Here is a 20,316-nt window from a genome sequence, read left to right as displayed (position 1 = left end):
CTAAAGGAACACGGTTTACCCGTCAGCGGAGGGAAAGCAGCACTCATAGCTCGTGTTCTAGGTGCTGGGGAAGCTCAAGGTAAAGAAAACCCGGATGAGCAGCAATCTAGCAGCTCCGAAGACCAAGAAGATAATGGACAATCAGACGATTCGGAAATTAACGATTATGAAGAACAAAGTTTCGAGGTGCTCTTCATCCCTGACGACGCAGTGGAATGCGTTGCAGTATGGTGAATAAAGGTACAGGTTAGAGAGGGGGGGCACATCATAATTTTGAGAGAACGTGAGGGGGGGTCAGAGCTAATCTTGACGCTACTGGAGGGGGGACCTATCTAATTTTTCCTTTGGTGAAGCTCCTTTTAGGACCCCCCCTTCCTGATAATTATTGCACAGTCCCTTAGTAGTTGTGTAGGGATGAGATGTTCGTTTCTATAGAATATTTCGTATGCTCTGCACACCGTGTCTATTCCCTCCTCTTGTGGTATATTTGTATACAAGCCTGTTACGTCCATTGAGACAAGTATGACGTCCGCTGGGACTTTCGTATTTTCTATAAATAAACAAAGTCGGTAGTATCTTTAAGGTACGACTTTTGTTGTTGTGCTATCGGCTGAAGGAGTTTGTCGACAAATGATGATAATTTCTCCTTTGGACCATCACACCCTGATACTATCGGTCTGCTGACCGGGGACGGTTTGTGTATCTTAGTGCGGGTGTAAAATTCTGGAATTCGCGGAGGATTTGTTGTTTGACAAAGCCATTCTTTAGTCATGTCGTCTATGTGATCCCCAATGTAGAGGTCGGTAATAAGTTGTTTAACTTTATGGTTCGTTTCAGTGACCATGGGTGATGCAAGAGGCCTGTAGTTGTCTTTGTTATCTGGTAGAATTTGGCCTTCTTTAATTTTGTCTTGTGTGTTCATGACTACGGTTGTTGTTCCTTTATCGGCCTTTTTTTGGTTTATTTCAGTGTCACGTTTTAAGGCTCTGAGAGCCTCACGTTCGGCCGGAGGCAGATTATTTTTTGGCTTTGTTATTTATATTTCTGCAAGGTCACTCTTAACCTCTTCTAGATAACTTTCAAGGGCTACTGATCGTTGTATTGGTGGTTTCTATGCAGATTTGACATGGTAAGGATCGGGGTTGTTGTTTTCCCTTCGAAATATGTACACAAGACGCGTTCTTCTTGCAAACTGATCAAAGTCACACAAGAGTTGTTGCCTGATTTGTGTTTGTTTTGTCACGGGCGTTGGAATGAATTTAAGCCCTTTTGTCAGTAAATTAATCTGGTTATTTGTAAGTTCTTCGTTTGAGAGGTTTTTTATGTGTTTTTTGTTCGCCGTTATTGTGATAGTTGAACGTTTCTGGCGTCTGACCTTTCTGCGCTCTTTGCGCTTATTAGTTGCTAGCCGTTTTGCTTTTAAAATTTGTTTTTTGGCCCCATGTTTGTGGTGGGAGTCAGAGAATACACATGTGTACTTTTGAACTTCTTTACTCTCAATGGCTCCTAATCTTTCCATCATACTGCTGAACTGGGCGATTTGTGCCTGGAGGTCAACAGCAATTTGTTTTACTGCCCCAATCGTTACATCATTGTTTTCAGCTTGCGCCGCGCGCGCTGGTTCGATCGTAGTACAGTTCTTAGGGTTCAGTGCTGTAGCCGGTGTGGCTCGCTTGCCTTTCTTCATTTCGGCCTTAAAACGGCCGATGTCACGTTGATGGAGGCTTATAATCTCATTGAGTGTTTCTTGCTCTGCGTTCTTACGGATTTGTTTTATCTCTCTTTTAAAATCCTCGCCCCATATTGTAGGGTTTCTGGGCAAGTTCGCTTGTCTGTGTGCCTTTTTAAAGATTTGATTGCACCTTCCGCTTGGCTAATTTTGTCCTCCGCGGATAGGCTGGGGCTTCGTTTTTGGTTCTGTGTGGATGGGCTGTGGCGGCAACGGTTTCTGTACTGTTCTGTCCTTGGTTCGCTGGTACTCCTTTGGGGGCGCCTGTCACGGCTTTGGCGTTGCTGTTTAGGCTGTTTAGGTTTTCTAGGCACTTGATACGGAGGGATTTGTTCATCGTCATCGGACTTGCTGAGTAGATCATCCTCGTTAGCTATGTCGTATGAGACTTCCATCTTATCGTCATTCTCAATGGCATTGCTTTTGCCAGGGGCATTTAGTAGCCCATCTGCCGTTATGTTTTCCAACATTTTCTGGGAATGGTCAGGCAAGACCACGGCTTCGATCCTAATCTTGTGGATCTGGTCAGTTGCCGATTGAATTAACAGACTGATAGAGATGTGTTCTTGGTATCAGTCACAAAAAGGGTGTTTCTTAACCATTTTCGTATACTCGTTCGAGGGATCGAAAATCCTGTGTTTCTATTGGCTCTTTATGCTTTGGCCATTTGTGTGTTTACATCGAAGATCCTTGTGAGCCCAGCATGAGTTGTGTTTTTGTATAGGCTAAAATGCAAAATTTTGAGCAGATACTGTAATAGTTTTGCAAGGAGAGAGTTTCCTGCATTAGTGTAGTGTTGTTCCTCATTGACTGCCCGGTTTTGGAGGCCATATGTCGTGTATTTTTTAGCAAAAATTGATGTTTCTGCGTTGTACAGTGTATTGCTCAATGTAATTAACTCGGTGTACGTGATATATCACTGCTGAGGACGGGGCCTGTCTCGTAATAAAAATCAGTGTAAAATGGGGTTGACACGACTCCCCAGCACATGTTTAAAATAGCCTTCTAATAGTTTGGCTCTCACAAGTATATCTTATGTCTTTTTTTGCCCAATGTCAAAAACAAATTGATAAAATACAGTTTTAAGGGTGACAAGTCTTACTTCTCGCTTTCTCATAGCAATAGTGACTTTAGGGACTTTAACAGCAGGGATGTATCCAATTGATTGCCAGCCTCCTTCTCCTGTAGACAAACTTGCTTGAACAACAATAGCGTTCTTGTCTCGAACGTTTTGGGGTTCGAATTGTAAAGGGAGATCGATTTTTTCTTTTTCCAATAATCTTTCCTTGGATTTTTTAAGGCTAGTTTGAAAAGACTCGTGGTAACTGCTTCCTTTCAACTGCATCAACTCTGTAAACAATTCCTCCTCCACCTTTCTATTTGATTTATCGCGAGCATCCTCTTCCCCACTTTCCTTATCATTCTCATCATCTGAATCGCCATGTACATCCGGTACACTGCTTAAATCAAGATTTTGCAACCGTGCTGCAATTGCTCCTGTGTCTGGTGTGCAAACTATGTCACCAACGCTAGGAAATTGAGTGCAGTTGCATGACACTTCATCAAAGGCAAGCCTTGGAACGGACACCATGTGGTCTGCTGGTTTTTCTTCTGGTTGTATTGCTGCTCCTGTCATACCGGTCGTCGGCTCAAAATGCCAGATAACAGCCATTTTCGTTCCTTCGTTGTCATCAGTTTCTTCAGGGGCAACCTGGTAGATAAAAGTTTGAATGTTGGTCGTTTCGCCTACACGATCTAAGTTGTTTCGCCAACACAGTTGCGCTTGAAGTGCGATAAGTATTAAACTAAAACAAATTCAACTGTACCTTTTACCTAGTTCAGGCGTGTCAAAAACCGATCTTTCTTCCTTGTTTTCCTAAAATGGGAACCCAAGATGCCTTTGATTGCTGATTTTTTTTGTATCTTTTGAAGTTAAATAAGGAAGTTCCACAACAAACACAACTCACGCGGTAAAAGTGTGAAAACGCCGCCATCTTGGTAGCAGGTGCTCAACAATTCACGTGATTACTGAACACAATTATGACGTCAAAGATTAAGACTACAGTAGGCGCAGGCTAAGACTAAAAGTAAAAACTCAAATGATATCACAGCAATATCGTCATGGTAAGAGGAGAATGTTGGGAACGTCTTTATATATATTTACTCTACAGACATCCTATTTACTCTCTCTATATATATACTCTACCATTTTTATTATTTAGAACCAAAACTACTGCATTTAGGGATTATTTTTGTTTTACCTATTACACTCGGGGACATGTGGGTATCCAAGTGATACCCGCCCCTTAAATTATATTTTGAAATTCTCGTTACTTAACTTACTAATCTGAGATGACTTCTAATCTAGTAACCTATTACACTCGGAGACGTGTGGGTATCCAGGTGATAACCGCCCCTTAAATAATATTTTAAAATTCTAGTTACTTGATTTTACCTACTTCACCAAGAGGCCCGATTAACCGCTCTTCGCATCCGCCTGGTTTCCGAGAAAAAACTTACAAGAATGCAGCGGAAAATGTACAGGTCCATGCAGGCAAAAATCTTCGAGGTATGGGAAGATTACCAGCAGAATAGAAGAAGCGCGGAGCAGCACTTACGGCAATGTGCCCACTTAAATGGACCGAAACGCTCAAATTAATTTTATTTGTGAACTTTTGTAGATTATTTAAGGGATGGGTATCACTTGGATACCCACATGTCCCCAAGTGTAATAGGTTAGTAGGATACAAATGAAATTAATTTGAGCGTTTTGAACTTTTTCTTGCTGTGATCCTCAAATATTGTCTCTTAATACCCTTGAAGTTACAAGTTAAAATTGAAAAAAAAGTAGTTCATTAATGGCTAGTTTAAAAATTATAACTGCCATTATTGTCACCTTCATACAAGGTTTGACTGGCCGATAAAATTGGGCCTGTTGCACAAGGGTAGAGCGCCCACTTTCTTGACCACTTGCAATACGTTGCTAATGGGAAGTGGGGAATGCATCTCTATTTTCATAGCTTGCTTCGTGGGTCATAGGGAGAGATGTATTGAATCTACCATAACTGTTATACTGTGGAGGGTAATTTGGTTGTGCATAAGACATTGCAGGGCTGGGGTTTGCAGGTGGGTTAGCTAGTGCCATGGCTAGCATTCACATTCCTGAGGCGATTCCTTCTCCAAGGGATGTCAGACATGTTGTCATCTTTGATATTGAGTCGTCCAATGTTTTGTTGGATCGCTCAAATGCGGCTAACATGTCTTTCTTTAAGTGCATATCCTCTTTTGCGGTACTCATTAGAAGGTGATCCCTTTGTGCTTGGGACAGACTTTTTTCCGTGTGTTTCCTTTTGTTGTCCACAAGCTTGAGGATATTGGAAACACTAACTTTACCTTTTCTCTTACTGGAATCGGCGTCGGTAGAAGAACCAGATGTATCAGCTGGGGACCATTCTGTAAATAATAATATTAATAACAATATTAAAATTATGTCAGAATAAGTTTGAAAACATTGAACTGTCGTGTTTATCTTTTAGCTGACTTTATGATAATAGCCACTAATGATTTTTCCCATTATTAATAATATTAGGAAGTAGTACTGAAGCCAAAATACTACAGTTTATAATGATGTTTTTATGAAATTGGCGCCTGCTGCATTTTGCAGGAAATTATGTCAAGCATGGGTCAAAATGGTTTGCACCAGCCAACCCCACCAAATCAGCTGAAGTTTATGGCAACGGAATCTTGTGGAATATGACAGTGTCAGTCTGTACGTCGCAAAGTTTGCAAAAAATCGGGTCTCATATGCTACTGAGTTTTGTGTCAATGTCCTTGGTTTTTACACAACACTAAAATTCACTTAACCTACCTTCAGAGCCCTCACCCTCCCGATCAGAAACGGTACCTGATGATCCTAGGGTTTCATCATGTTCAGCGTCAATGCCGAAAGGCAGTGACGTCGTAGAAGGGGAACCTCCCCATATATCAGATAATAAATCATAATTATCTTGCACCACTCTGCCACTGCCGCTCCTGATGCCCTTGTTGACTGCGCTACGGTAGTCTTGTCTTACATTCTTTACTTTTTCCTTTATCCATTGATATCCGAGTTTGATTTTTTGCTTCTCCTCTTCTAACCTTTTTCTGTAGGACTCGTACTCTTCGCTGTCCATATCTTTGAGTCGGACCGTCGGTTTCGTCGAGACTTTCGGCTGTTAATTCGACATCATCGGAACCCTGTTCTACTCCAGCCGCTAAGCTGTTTCCCTGACTGTCCTCTTGGCATTCTGTATCATTCCGGTTTGGATTAGTCGCTCTTGCCAGCATTGTTCGACGAAGTAGTTCCCCAGGTTTATAACCACGCGAAGACGTGTTTGTATTTGGTGGGAATATGACAGTAATCTGATCACCCTAAACTTGACCCTCCTAGGAGGGTAACCCTACCTCGAGCGTTTACATGGCTTAAATAAACAAAAACATGACCCTCCTAGAAGGGTAACCTTAGCAAGCAGGTAGGGTTACCCTCCTCCTGGGGTAACCCTACCTCACATGTAAACGGAACACCGGGAAAAACAATAGAGGAGGGTAACTCTCCTAGAAGGGTAACCCTTCCAGCAGGGTTACCCTCCCTCGATGTAAACGGGGCCTTAGTTGTTCGAACATCGGCGGGATTTCTTGTTCGTGCAGAAATGGCAACGCCATGAACTTCCAAAGATAAACGTAGGTTCCCTGATCATTACAATACAGCTGCTGAAGCCCAAGCTCTGGAATCTGTAGAAAATAAATCAAAAAACAAGGTTGTAATATTTGTATTGCGAATAGCTCAAAATTTTTTCGTGTACAGATAATCAAATGACATGTTAGACCTACCTTCCTGCAGAGGGCCTGTGTCCAATGGAATACCCATTCCTTGATCTTTACACCAGGGAGGACCTGTCGAAGGACACTCCACAGTGCTTTTTCGAAATCCACTGTTATTTGACGGACGTCAGGCTCGACAGCAAGCAAGTCAAGGATAGTCTTTATGACCTAAAAAATTAATGAAAAATGAATTCTTAGAGATAAATGTTTTTTTTTTTCTTTTAGTCCGGTATTGCTGCAGGTTATTGGCGGGAATGAAATATTTTATAAGCCCACTGCTTCGAGTGATAACAACTAGATGGTAAATTACACACATTTAATTGACATGTTACCTTGCGATAGTCTTTTTTCTTTCTTCCAGACATCAAGACAAAGACGAGTGGTATTTGCTTTGCTTGATCGTCTGTTCGCATGAAGGCGTTTATCGTAAAAAGTTGCTGAAACGGACGCCTCACTAACTTGAACGCGTTGTCTATATACCAAAACTTTGCTTTGCTCAGGTGGGCTAGTTGCTGGTCTGTGGCAAAGATAAGGTGGCTTTTACCATGTTTCTGGATATCCTCTTTTAAGAAACCGTCTGGTACTTAATCATGGTTGAGGTCGAACTCCAGGTCTAACGGATCTCTCGGTCGCGTAGATTGTCTTAATCTGTTGGCGGCTCTAGCTATGGCTCATCGCCAAGTTCATTTAGAAGGACCTAATAAAAAGACACAATAAAAAGACAAATTAACCCTTAATTAATCGCATTGGATGGCTTGTTGCCTTGTAGAGACGGTTTTGTTACGTGCGGTACACCCGTCTGCCATTCATGAACAGTTCGTGAATATAGAGAGAGATGTTTCTCGTATGATGAATGATCGGTTGGCGTGCTTTATGAATGTTTAAGCTTTTATACTCGAGGACACTGATTTGATTAATTCAAGAGGATCACAATACAATACAATACAATATTCTTTATTTAACGAAGGTGACGTAATAACCCAATGAGTTATCTAACTTACGGCCTTCACAACAATACAAAATACACATATAAAAACAATGCCTAATCAGTAATATACGACTACAACAAGCGAAAAAATAGAACTAGACAAATGTATGGTTTAACAAGATAAGACGACATAAACTAATTACCTGGTAATACAGTTACAATAAAGGGAAAAACGACAATCATAACACATTAATTCTTCAAGATGAGAAACGTTACTAGCAAACTTAAGGAATAAGATAAAAAGTTTATGCTTAAAATTATTTAATCTAGATGATATATAATACAAGAAGGAGATACTCACGCCATTTGCTTAAGATCAGTGTCAAGGCAATTAAAAAGAGTGACAACAGAGTAAGCAAATGTGCGCTTTCCAGAATTAGGCATTAATTCATCTTAACCCTTATTTGTTGATTTCCTTTATTCATTCAATCGGTTTAATTGATGCTAATTATTTGCCTTTTAGAAACGCATTACAATAGCACGAGCGCATGTTTTCCGAGAGGGAAACCTTCCTTTGTCTATTAAACACTTTCAACCCCACTCACGTTAGATCATTGGCGATGAGAACATAGTCTCCCCACTGGAAAATAAAGTCGATTGATAGCCAGCGAAAAGTAAACGAAGAGGTAGTAATGGCACTTACCCCTAATCCGTGAAATGAATGTTAAACCCTAAGCAGCGCGAATTTTTGGCCCCTTCACACCTAATCGCCCGTGGACTAGAACAAGAATCCATCGCAAAGGACTGGGATCCAGTGAATTCCGACTCGATGAAAGGAAAACCAGACAAAAATGTACTGTTTCACAGTGCATCAAAAACAGACATGACATGACACTGCCTGGTACGGTTATTTTACTTCAGAAGATAATGATTAGACACCGGTAAGCTTTACTGCTATTTATACACTGTTATATTATATGTAGTCCCTCATACGATAGTGTAAAACTTGAAACTTCATTGCAGGCGAAACGACCGATTTCCAAAAGTTTTGTGTTATGAAAGCAAAGAAGACTTGAGCTTATTAAGCTGCAGAAAGAGGTGAGACAGACATCGGATGAAACTCAATGTACCCAGCAAATGGGTAAAAACACAATGAAATTGGCTTCAATCCTTTACAAAGGAAAAAATACTCACATCAAATACGGCACTTGACTTCACTTCGATACAACAAAGCGATTTTACTCCAGTTAATTTCGATATCACATCATCCGAGTCGGGAAACATAACTAGTCTTCGTTCCGACAAATCCCACATGAACGAAAAGTGGCCGTTAACAAACTTGACCTTCAAAAGTGGAAAGCTTTTGACTGTAAGCTCGAATCGGCTTTCCAAGTCGATACAATAAAGCCATAAGGAGCGATTATCTTTGAATAGCTTCACGTCGCACGGCCTTCTCTCCATGACGTCCATCTTGAACTAACTGGATCACGTGACCAATCGAGTTTGATAATATAGTTCAAACGCAAAGCATGATGGGATATATGCAAACTCCTCCTTTAGTTCAAACAGTTAACGACAAAACGTTTGAACCTAGTTAAAAATATGAAAAATACACAGATTCTCAGAACTCTAAAACTCACGTCCAATCGCTATAACGACGTGAAATTCAGGCTGTGGAGCCCCTAACAAAAATACCAGAAACATTGGTAAAAGAAATAGTTTCCTTAATGCAAACGCAAAAGTGGAAATGAGACCAAAGAGAATGGGCCAAAATGAAGCTGAGACCTACTTAGGGACAATAAGGGTGCCCATGGCCCTACACACAAACCAATGCCTAATAAGCCGAGGAACAAAGGACACTGGGGGAACGAACCAGTTATTATCCCCCGCTCAGTCAAAATAAATGCATCCACCCGCTCATAGTCAGGATTACAGAAACGAGAGAAGTATCTAGCTAATTTGCGCTTATGGGAATGGGTAAAACGATCAACGGAATGTGGACCCAAAATGTTGTCTACATGGTGCATGGTTCGTACAATCTTGAAAAGGTCTTGAATTTTACTAGTGGTCTTGAAAAGTCCTTGAATTCGGTTTAGGTCCTTGAAAAGTACTTGATTTCTTTATTAGGTCTTGAAAAGTCCTTTAAATAAATAGGGATAATTCTCCTAAATATTCGTCTGAGATCTTAAAGGAAGAGAAACCTTAGGGTTTTAAAAGTGCTGTTGTCAAAGAAAACAGACTAGTTTTTGAGCAGGTCTGAACGAATTGAGGAGCCATGCAATTCTAATCGTTCTCATTCTAGCAGTCATGACCAATTGGAAAAACATGATTATTCCGAATTGCCTAATTTGTCTGATAGTATTTTGACAGCTGATGACAAAGTTAAGTTTCGTGATTTGTTTGAGAAATACCGTGCTGTGTTTGCTCTGTCTAATGCTGAGTTAGGTAGATTATTGTTAGTACAGCACATGATTGATACGGGCGATGCAACCCCAATTAAACAAATGCCTTATCGCACCTCGCCTAAAGGTAAGCAAGAGATTGATCAAAGAGTGGACAATGTGCTTGATCGTGGAATTAGTCAAGAGTCTGTAAGTGCTTGGTCTTAACCTGTTGTTTTAGTTAAGAAAAAGATGGTTCTATGAGATTTCGTGTTAATTATCGTAAATTGAGCAGGGTTACGAAGAAGGATGGTTTTCCTATGCCTCTGATTGCTGATACTTTGGATTATTTAAGTGGAACAAACGTTTATAGTACGCTAGACATGAAGGACGGTTATTGGCAAATAGAACTGCCTACTTCCGCTCGAGAAAAGTCTGCTTTTGTTACTCACAATGGTCTTTATGAATTTTTAGTAGTGTCTTTTGGTCTCACGAATTCTGGAGCAAGTTTCCAAAGGCTTATGGGCCATATCTTGAAAGAATTGAAGCTTATATATAGATGATATAATCGTATTTTCTAAGTCAGTTGAAGAGTATTTGGTTCATTTAGAGGAAGTCTTTAGAAGACTTGGTGAAGCTGATGTCAAATTGAATCCGAAGAAATTTAGGTTTGTCAAACAAAAGGTAGAAAATCTTGGTAATGTTGTAACCCCTGAAGGTGTAAGTCCTAACCCAGATAAGGTGCATGTCGTTCAAGAATTCCCTACTCCACCTAACGTTAAGGAGCCTTTTCTGTTGTTTGTTGACGCTAGTTCCACGGGGATTAGCTTTACCTTAGCTCAAGTTCAGAATGGTCAAGAAGCGGTTATTGCTTACAATGGGTGCAGTTTAACTTAAGAGGAGAGTAGCTGTAGTACAACTGAGAGGGAGGCACTTACGTTAGTTGAAGGGATTAAGAAATTTCAGCCTTATCTTCAGCAAATTTTTCTGTTGTGACTGATCACAGTTCCTTGGGTTGGTTAATGAATGTCAAAGATGCCTCAGGTCGTCTTGCAAGATGGGCTTTACTGTTGCAACAGTATGATTTTGAGATTGTTTATCTCCCTGGTAAGATTCATGGCAATGCAGATAGGAGAAGCCACTAGTGGCGAGAACTCGTGAGTTGCAGAGGCGTGATCTTCAGCTGAGTGAGATAATTGTTATCTAGAAAGTGATGTTTTACCATCGGAAGATTGTGCTGCACGCAAACTTTTGCTCATGGGTGACAGTTCTTATATTGGGCTTGACGGTTTACTTTATCATTTAGGTAGCAATCAAAAGTGCAATTCTTGGGATTCGTTTCCTCAGCTTGTTGTTCCGTCAGCGGTAAGGTTTCAAATTTTGTTCAACATGCGTGACCACGTTCTGTTGCCCTTTTTGGGGTGCATAAGACGTTCATAAGGTTAAGCAAAGGTATTGGTGGAGAGGAACGTACAAAGATATTGAACACTGGTGTAAATCTTCTACTGAGTGTTCTATGCGGAAATCGGAATTAAGTCGGCGATTCCTCCATTTACGTTCTGTATAACCGCGAACCTCGTTTGCCCGTAGATGTTAAGTATTTACCGCCAGTTACTGATGACGTTACTGCTTCAGTCTTTGAACATCGTAAACGTGTTGTTGAAAGCTCGAGTTAGCACAAAATTTGGCAAGGCAAAATTTGCAGCGTGCTCGGCAGAGAATGAAGGATCACTATGATCAGAATGCAAAAGAACCTATCTTCGAAGTTGGTCAGTGCGTTTGGGTTAACACTCCTAACTAAAAAGGGTTTGCCTAGGAAACTGTTACATAATTGTTTGGGACCGTACTGAATAGTCGAACAACCTTCTCCAGTTCATTTTCGATTGCGCACTGATACTAATAAGAAAGTTACTTTTGCCGTGCATGTGAATGGAATGAAGCCATCTATCGATCCTAGCTTAAGGCCAATTGACCCTCCATTATTTGATGATTCCAGTGAGCCTTATCTCGATGAATCAGATATTCCTGATGGTTCCATCCACAGAAATACAGATCGCAATGTAGCTAATCACGGTGACATTTTGAACAATGGTGCATCATTTTCCTGTTCTACAAGTACAAGTAGCTACCGACAACTGCTAGTAACTACTATAGTAACTACCAATAACTTCTAGTAACTAGCAATCTCCGTTCACATTCAAAGTAGAACTTGGGGATACTTGAGGCCTACGTATGTCCCTAGTATGTCCACTTATTGCTTTAAATTTATCATTCTTGCCATGTTAAGGGGGGTCTTAAGATAAGACGAAATTCTGACTTGATTTGAAAGGAAGAAACTTTTCGACGTTTATATACACGACTTTCATAATGGCGGACCGCTCGGGCGGAATAGTAACTACTAACATCAGAGCGAGGTTAGTTAGGCCACGTTCAATTATGAAAAACGTAAACACATGCAAATGCGTTCCAAATCTCTCTCGTATGTAGCCTGTTTTTTGCTGTATCGTCGAACGTGATAATGTGAAAACGCAATCGAGTGTTTTTGTTTATCTGAAATCGAAATTACTCAGATAATTACCACAGGCTTAAAAAAATGCCCACGCACTGCTGTGTTCCCGAGTGCATCAAGAAAGGTCACGAGGAGGATGGCAGGAAAGTCTCGTTCTTCAAGTTTCCTGATCATGTCGGTCGCCGTAAACAGTGGCTTCACGCCTTCAGAAGAGAGGAAGGAAAACATTTTCGGATCACGAAGGCAACGAAGGTCTGTTCGAGACATTTTAGGCCGGAATATGATTTTGTAAAGACCCTCGCTGGCAGAACGGAGCTGCGAGGGAATGCTGTTCCTTCGAAGTTTGCGTGGACTCGCACCTCTCCCCGGAAACGTAAAGCGCCAGCAGTACGCGAAAGCATCGATGAAACAAGCCGAAATCTTTTTGAAGAAACCGGAACGAATGACGAGCCAGAAAACTCAGAAAACTGCGTAGATGAAGGGGAAAATCGCATAGAAGAAAGGGAAACTGTGGAAAGCATCCTGTCTGAAAACTTGAAAATGGACGCGGAGACTCAAACCACAGAACCAAAGGAAGGCACTGAGACCTCGCTGACACAACAAATAGTGGACCTTGAATCCAATCTGGAAAGAGCTAAGCGACGTATTGAATCTTTGCAAAACCAAGTTTTCACTATTGAAAGATTTCAAAGCAGTGATGCGTCAATCCATTTTTATACTGGATTTCCAAACTGGAAGGTATTTATGTCTGTTTTTAGATACCTGAATCCTGGTGATATGGGTGAAAACATCACATACTGGTTGTCTTCAAGGAAAAATGTATCTGCCAGCGTTTATGAGGAGGTGGCAGCTAATAAAAGCAAGAAAGGCAGAAGTAGGTCATTGAGGCCTATTGACGAATATTTCCTTGTGATGTGTAGACTCAGACAAGGCATTCCTGAGGAGCACTTAAGTCATCTGTTTGACATATCCACTTCAACAGTTAGTCGGATTTTTGTCAGCTGGATAAATTTCATGTATTTGAGGCTAGGCCAACTAAACATTTGGCCAACAAGGCAAGTAATTAATGAGACAATGCCTGAAGGTTTCAAGCAAAAATATAGTTCTACAAGAGTTATTATCGACTGTACAGAGGTGAGGTGTCAAATGCCCAGTAGTTTGCATTTAAATGGGGAGCTGTTTAGCAATTATAAACACCACACAACCCTGAAGGGATTAATTGGCATTCTCCTGGCGGTGCAATAACCTTCATCAGCCAGCTGTATACTGGCGGCATCTCTGACAGAGAGATTGTTGTCAGAAGTGAATTGTTGGATTTGCCATTGCAAGATGGAGACTCAGTCATGGCAGACAAAGGATTTACAATCGAGGACTTGTTACCTTTAGGAGTTTCCTTGAACATTCCTCCCTTTCTTGGCAGCTCAAATCAAATGCCAGCACAAGATGTTGTTCGCACTCAGGAAATTGTAAGCCTGCGAATTCATGATGAGCGTGCCATAAACAAAATCAAGAATTTTCACATTTGGGATGGAGTTGTGCCCCTCCATCAGTTTGGGGTTGTCAATCAAATGTGGGCAGTCTGTGCAATCTTATGTAATGCTCAACCAAACATTATTTCTATTTGAATAAACTGGGACAAGAACTATTCTTTGAATATCACTATAACATTAACTTTAAGTGGTCTATAATTATGTACATGTGTAGACAACCGAATACCCAAGGGGTGATAATATTTTGTTATTGTTGTTGTTCAGTTTGTAAAGTGGCTATTATTCCTACCGGTCTCCACTCACATAAGAAAAAAGATGTGATCCAATTTAAAATTGTGTGACATTTTATTCCTGTGTATATCAGCTCAAAATCAAACCAGACAGTTTCCCTGCTATTGGCAGTCAATATAAATATTTCCTTATTACATTTTTCATTAAAAAATATCAAATAACATGTGACTTACATCTACAGACAGTGTAAAAGTTATTTTTGTTGACGACAATTTGTGTCCTATGATCAACACTACAATTCCCTGTACTGCACAAATATGTACACCATTAAGCAAGGGAACTGTCTTTAAATCTAAAATAGTCTCTCATAAAAAGGAACAAGCACATGGACAAAAGTAAGAATAACTTGTGTATTGGCACAAGGGTGTGGAGAATCAATCTCCTCCCAGCTACAGTGCAGCTACTCCAACTAAGACCACCCAACCAAATTCTGCCAGTGGAAATACTCGAATGAAATCCTGCAGTGCCAACAACAGATTTCCCACAAATAATAATTTTATGCAAGTTGTGTGCTTCAAAAGTAATAAATTGGAACCATTTGTATTGCTTTCGCACCCTAATACTATTGGACAATTTGAAAAGCTTTTTCTTGGGTGGCCTTGTTTGGAGTAGTGATACTGTAACAAGACATAAGTAAATTAATTACTGAATTGCCACCAAAAAAGTTGAAAAGCCTACAATATATACAATCAAAGGGCATTGAATAGCTAATTATCTACTGCATTTTTCTGATAGTCCTCAGCAGCAAACTTAATGAAGTGTAAAAAATAGTAAGTTAAAAGTTCAGTTTGTAAGTTTCTCCAGTAGTCAGGATCAAAGGCTATCCTCTCCACGTACGGTCCCTTGCTGGTATAAACAATGAAATCACACCACTTGCTTCCAGTTATCCCCATTTGTCCTTGCACTTGTGCATAGTATGCGTGATCCCTTTTCAGTCTGCACTCTGTCATTTATTTTCTCCATAAAAAAATTGGGATCAGAACATGCATCCAAGGGTGTTACATGGAACTTGGTGTAGGGACACTTTACCTCTCCCAAACCAAAGCAATGTACACATCCTTTATCCACAATTTTTGCATCAGGCGAGGCACCTAGTACTGAACAACTTTTTGATACGACAAATCCACTCCTTAAAACAGCTACTGGTGTTTTCTGGTTGAACATGAATTTCTGATACTCTTGAAGAGCGATGGGTTCATACTTAATGCCATGGGCAACATATTTCGAGGAAAATGGCTTTGGGTGCATGATGGACTGTGCATAGGTATCGTGATTCCTTTTCCTCTTGGTAATCGCTTGGAAGTTAGAGGCAGTAAATCGATAGGTGCATTCTTGCTTCCACATTTCAGATGCTGATTGATCCCTTGTTTTGCTTTCGATTTCATGGATTTTGTCTTCATCCACATTTAGAGTAGACAGCAAGTTCTTCTCAGAATCTGAGAGCTCCCGAGGTGTGGTCATGTCCTCCTCATTTGTCATAGGAAAGCGAGGATAATGAGTGAGGTCCAGGGCAACATCATTTACTCTCTGAACTGAGGCTAGATTCGCTTGAGCAGAGAAATTCGATTCTGTGAAAGAAGTTTGATAACTCAAGAACGACCCAACAGGACTTTTGCCAAATTTGGTATCACTCAGTTCAAAAGCTAGGTTTTTTTCTTTGTTCATATGAGCAAAACCCAAGTTTGGATCAATTCCTGAAAGTTCAGATTTAAAAGCCTTCTCTCTTCCCAGATCATGTTGTGGTTGTCTTCTGGCTTCATACAATAAGCATTTCACACCACGGCCACAACGTGAGGTTCTTGGTTCATCCAGTTTTGCCTTTTTTACCACAACCTCCATGACAGGTTGAGCTACTATATTTTCGCCTCCACCTTTCTTGTTCCAGGATTGAAGCTGGGAAGTACATGCTACTTGCGGATTCTCGTCGGCATCTTTTTGTAAGTCCCTTGTAGTTTTAGCTTCATATAGACTGAATTTGCAAAGTTTCAGCATTAGCGCCAATGTGTGATTACAAAATCCCACTTTTCCAGCCACCCTGAACACCGGAACAATAGTGGCAAACGAAAGGCTGACGACGTTTCGAAGCCTATTAAAAAAGGGTAGTTTCGAAAACGAAGCACTCGAAAACGAAGACCGAAGCACGAAGCACCCAAAACTCGAAAACGAAGCACCTAAAACTCGAAAACGAAGCACCCAAGATCGAAAACGAAGCACCCAAATCTCGAAAACGAAGCACCCAAACTCGAAAACGAAGCACCCTAGATCGAAAACGAAGACCCCAAAATCTCGAAAACAAAGCACCCAAAACTCGAAAACGAAGCACCCAAAACTCGAAACCACTACATAGGCTGTACGTCTTGCATGACGCAATCCGAATCAGGTAGAGGCAGCGGATGGGTCCGCACCTCCAAAGGTCCACAAAATCCATCCCAAGGTTTTATAAGAGCCTGCCAACTGTTTAACTGAACGTTTCTAGATGGGATATAATGCATTAATTTTATTATTGGTCTCGCTATACTTGATACATCTTACCTTAATATGAGTTTTTTCGGTATGCACGTTTATGTAGACCTCAAAACTGTCCGTCAGCAGATTTTGGTGGGGAACAGGAGAATTTTAAAATAAAAGGAGCGAATAAAAAAACGAGAGTTAAGCTACTGAGAAGGCGGCCGGTGGGGCGAAGCCTGGAGATATGCTTTTTATGCCACCGATCCACCCTTAACTACACTAATTTGCAAATGGCCTTCAACGAGGAATGGAATAGAAAACGCTCATCATTTTGTACGGGGATACTTGCTGTAATTCCCGATCCCATCCACACAAGAATCAGTACAACTATACTACCGACATTCTGCATTTTTATTTTTGGCAAAATGGAACTGGAAGCTCCCTATTTCTGAAGCCCACCACAGACGCCAGAAGCTGTGCATAATTTTCCTTTCTTGAGCCTTTTAAAAACAACAGTAACAAAAACAGTAACAGCAAGTTTTCGAGTTTTGGGTGCTTCGTTTTCGAGATTTGGGTGCTTCGTTTTCGAGTTTTGGGTGCTTGAGTAGATTTGAACTGCATTCCATTCGTTATCGAATACTCGTTATCGCGCTTGATTTCTACTGTATTTACATTGGTCTCGTGTTTATAAAGGACAGACCGGTGTCAAGTTTTTTGGGTGCTTCGTTTTCGAGATAGGGTGCTTCGTTTTCGAGATTTGGGTGCTTCGTTTTCGAGTTTTAGGTGCTTCGTTTTCGAGTTTTGGGTGCTTCGTTTTCGAGTTTTGGGTGCTTCGTTTTCGATCTTGGGTGCTTCGTTTTCGAGATTTGGGTGCTTCGGTCTTCGTTTTCGAGTGCTTCGTTTTCGAAACTACCATTAAAAAAGGTCTGAAGCGCGGCTTAAAATTTCAAGAACAGTTTCTGTCGTGAATGCTAACGCAGAAACTTCATGATTTCACAGTTTCAAGGGTTTATTCCAAATAGGAAAAGTCACTGCCAAAGGTACACACGAAATCTTAACCCAACTAACTAAAAAATTAAGATAACGTGCTTAAAAACAAGGTATTGAAATTGATCCCTTAATGAGATACATTCCGATCACCACCACGATAATTAAGTGTCCATCTTAATTGTCACGCAATGTTATAATCTCACACACACTCCCCCTGTTTTTTTTTTTCCGAAAGGAATGAACAAGGAAAGGTGACTAAATCATGTCCGATTAATAATCTATGAGTAATAAACGTCATAATAGGTTCCTAAGATAGCTCCTGGTCGTCTGCTTGGTCCTGGATTCTGACCTTGGCTGCAACTGCGGCATCCCTCGTCGGCCTGAACACTGGTGCTTTAGGATCCAGGTTTCTCATAGGCGCACCTGCAGTCATGTCACATGACAGTTCAAGAGGGTACAAATGTTGAATAGGCCTCTCAAGGTAGGACTTTCCAGCTCGCAACTTCGCACCGATGACGACGCCATCTTTGCCAGTGATCAGCTCAGCGACAATTCCTAGCTTCTAGTGCCCGCGGTTCTTCTCTTCACCCTTGATTATAACGACGTCTCCCCTTGATAGAGATAGTTGTGTTTGCTAGTTGTGTTTGAGGTTGTGTCTTTCACGAAGACGTCTTAGGTACTCACTAGACCACCACCCCTACACCACATCCTTGCACTTTGCTAGATACCTCGCTCGCTTTCGAAGATCAGGGTTCTCTTGATTGTGGTCTTCAGGAAGTAGGTTAGGACGACCAAACTGCAGGATGTTTGGGGTTTGCACAGGCAGCTGTACATCTTCTTCCACGTAGCTGAGAGGTCGGTTATTCAGTGCTACTTCCATGGCCAGCAAGACATCTTGCAGTTCGCTCCTGGTGAGAGTTCCATTTCCAACCCTTTTGTTGAAGGCTTGCTTGACAAGGCCAATCATTCTCTCAAACTTCCCACCCCACCATGGTGCTTTGGTGAGGTTGAACTGCCACTTGATGTTCAGCTTGGTAAGGAAATCGTGCAGTCGTTCATCTTGCATCACATTTCGCAGCCACTTTGCTGCACCCACAAACGTTCAACCCTTATCCGAGTAAATCTTTTCTGGGCGGCCTTTCCTTGCAATGAATCGCTTCAAGGTACTGATAAACTCTTCTGTCTCCATGGTTTTCGTCAGTTCGAGGTACAAGGCACGGCTCAGGCTGCAAACGTACAGGACTATGTAGGCTTTTCCCTCTCTGTTTCTGCTAACACGGTACTTTACTGGACCCGCATAGTCAACCCTGACGACCTGAAAGGGCATAGTTCCCACAGTACGATCCTGAGGCAGGTTTCCTGGAGGGGGGTTGGAGTACGCAATAGTATGAAACCTGTTGCATCTGTAGCAGCGCTTTAGAAGGCGATTGACGAGCTGGCGCAATCTGGGGACTCAATGTGTCTCTCGCACTTTGGCCATGGTTAAGCTCACTCCCCCATGTAGAGTGGCTTCATGGGCATGCTGCGCGAGCTTCTCAGTGTACATCTCACTGTCAGGTAGGTAGACTGGGTAATCACCTTGGATCCTTCCGCGACATTCCAAAGCACCATTATGATTCATCTGCAGGTTAAGTTTCAGCCGTGTTTTCTCCCAGAGAAGCTTCTGGTAGTTTATCTCCTCCGTGGTGAGAGCGCCTGTCTTCCTCTTGTGCTCGGAGTTCCTTGTGTTGTTGATGAACCTTTGGACCGACGCTGCTACTCTCAAACAGTGCCAAAGGCTTCCCTTCGATAGCAACTCATCAAACACATCCGATTCTGTTCCATTCACAGCTAAGGCGAACACTTGCTTGGTTGCTTTCGCTTCTGCCTGAGACTCTCGGATTGCAGTTGTTACAATATCTGGGGGCCAGCTAGCTGGATCCTTCAGCTAATTTGGTCCTTCCCACCATAGCACATTCTCTTTGTTAACTGGTCCGCCTCGACTCCCCAGATCTGCAGGATTCTCTTGTGTCGGTACGTGTCTCCAAATGACGGACTCGTTTTCTTTTATCTTGCGGACACGGTTTCCAACAAATTGCTTGTATTCGCTGGCGCCTCTAATCCAGTGAAGGGCAACAGTGCTGTCAAGCCATGCCAGGCATTTAGTGACTTTACTGGGTACCCGCTCAGAGCATCGTGAACGTTGGTCAGCAAATTAACTGTCATGCGGCCGTAAACCAATTCCAGGCGGGGAATGGTGAGGCCCTGCTTAGCGAGGTGTGCTTTGGCTGCTACCAATCCTTGGTTCACCCCTGACGTTTGTTCGACCACTGCGGCGACCCCTTGAGCGCTAGCGTCTCCAAAGGCGTGAAGTGTCATTGCTTGAATAGGTTCTCTGGCTGGAACTAGGGCTCTAGGTACTTCAGTTTTAGCAGGTAGTTTCATTTCCCACTTCTGCCATCGCTTCAAAAGTTCTTGAGGCAGCTCTGCATCCTAGGCCATCTTCTTTTGACAGGCATCACGGTACAACATTTTTCCTTCTAAAGTCAAAGGCGAGACTAGGCCGGGGGGGGGGTCATACACCTTTGCCATTTTGCCCAGCACTCCTCTCTTTGTAGCGGCTACAATTTCTTGGGGGAAGGTAACTGCAATTGCGTCAGAGTCTTTGTTCCACCTCAATCCAAGGAGTCCACACTTCCCCGGCTTTACTC

The 20,316-nt window shown here is 41.8% G+C and overlaps 1 protein-coding gene and 1 pseudogene across 1 annotated transcript; one reads left to right on the top strand and one right to left on the bottom strand.

Annotated features, from left to right (window-relative positions):
* The first annotated feature begins 12,491 nt into the window (after window positions 1–12,491).
* Window positions 12,492–14,032, top strand: LOC140938233 (uncharacterized; annotated as a pseudogene).
* Window positions 14,033–18,323: 4,291 nt separating this feature from the next.
* LOC140938232 (uncharacterized) lies at window positions 18,324–18,953 on the bottom strand. Its single transcript, XM_073387742.1, has 2 exons — window positions 18,794–18,953; window positions 18,324–18,712 (listed from the first exon to the last, which is right to left on the bottom strand). Exons 1-2 carry the CDS (start codon window positions 18,951–18,953, stop codon window positions 18,324–18,326), a joined length of 549 nt encoding a protein of 182 aa, XP_073243843.1.
* Between the last annotated feature and the right edge of the window lie 1,363 nt (window positions 18,954–20,316).

Source organism: Porites lutea, chromosome 5, assembly GCF_958299795.1.
Source record: "Porites lutea chromosome 5, jaPorLute2.1, whole genome shotgun sequence".
In the NCBI taxonomy this organism is placed as follows: domain Eukaryota; kingdom Metazoa; phylum Cnidaria; class Anthozoa; order Scleractinia; family Poritidae; genus Porites; species Porites lutea.
Note: the sequence above shows the minus strand (reverse complement) of the source record. Positions and strands in the feature narration are given on the sequence as shown.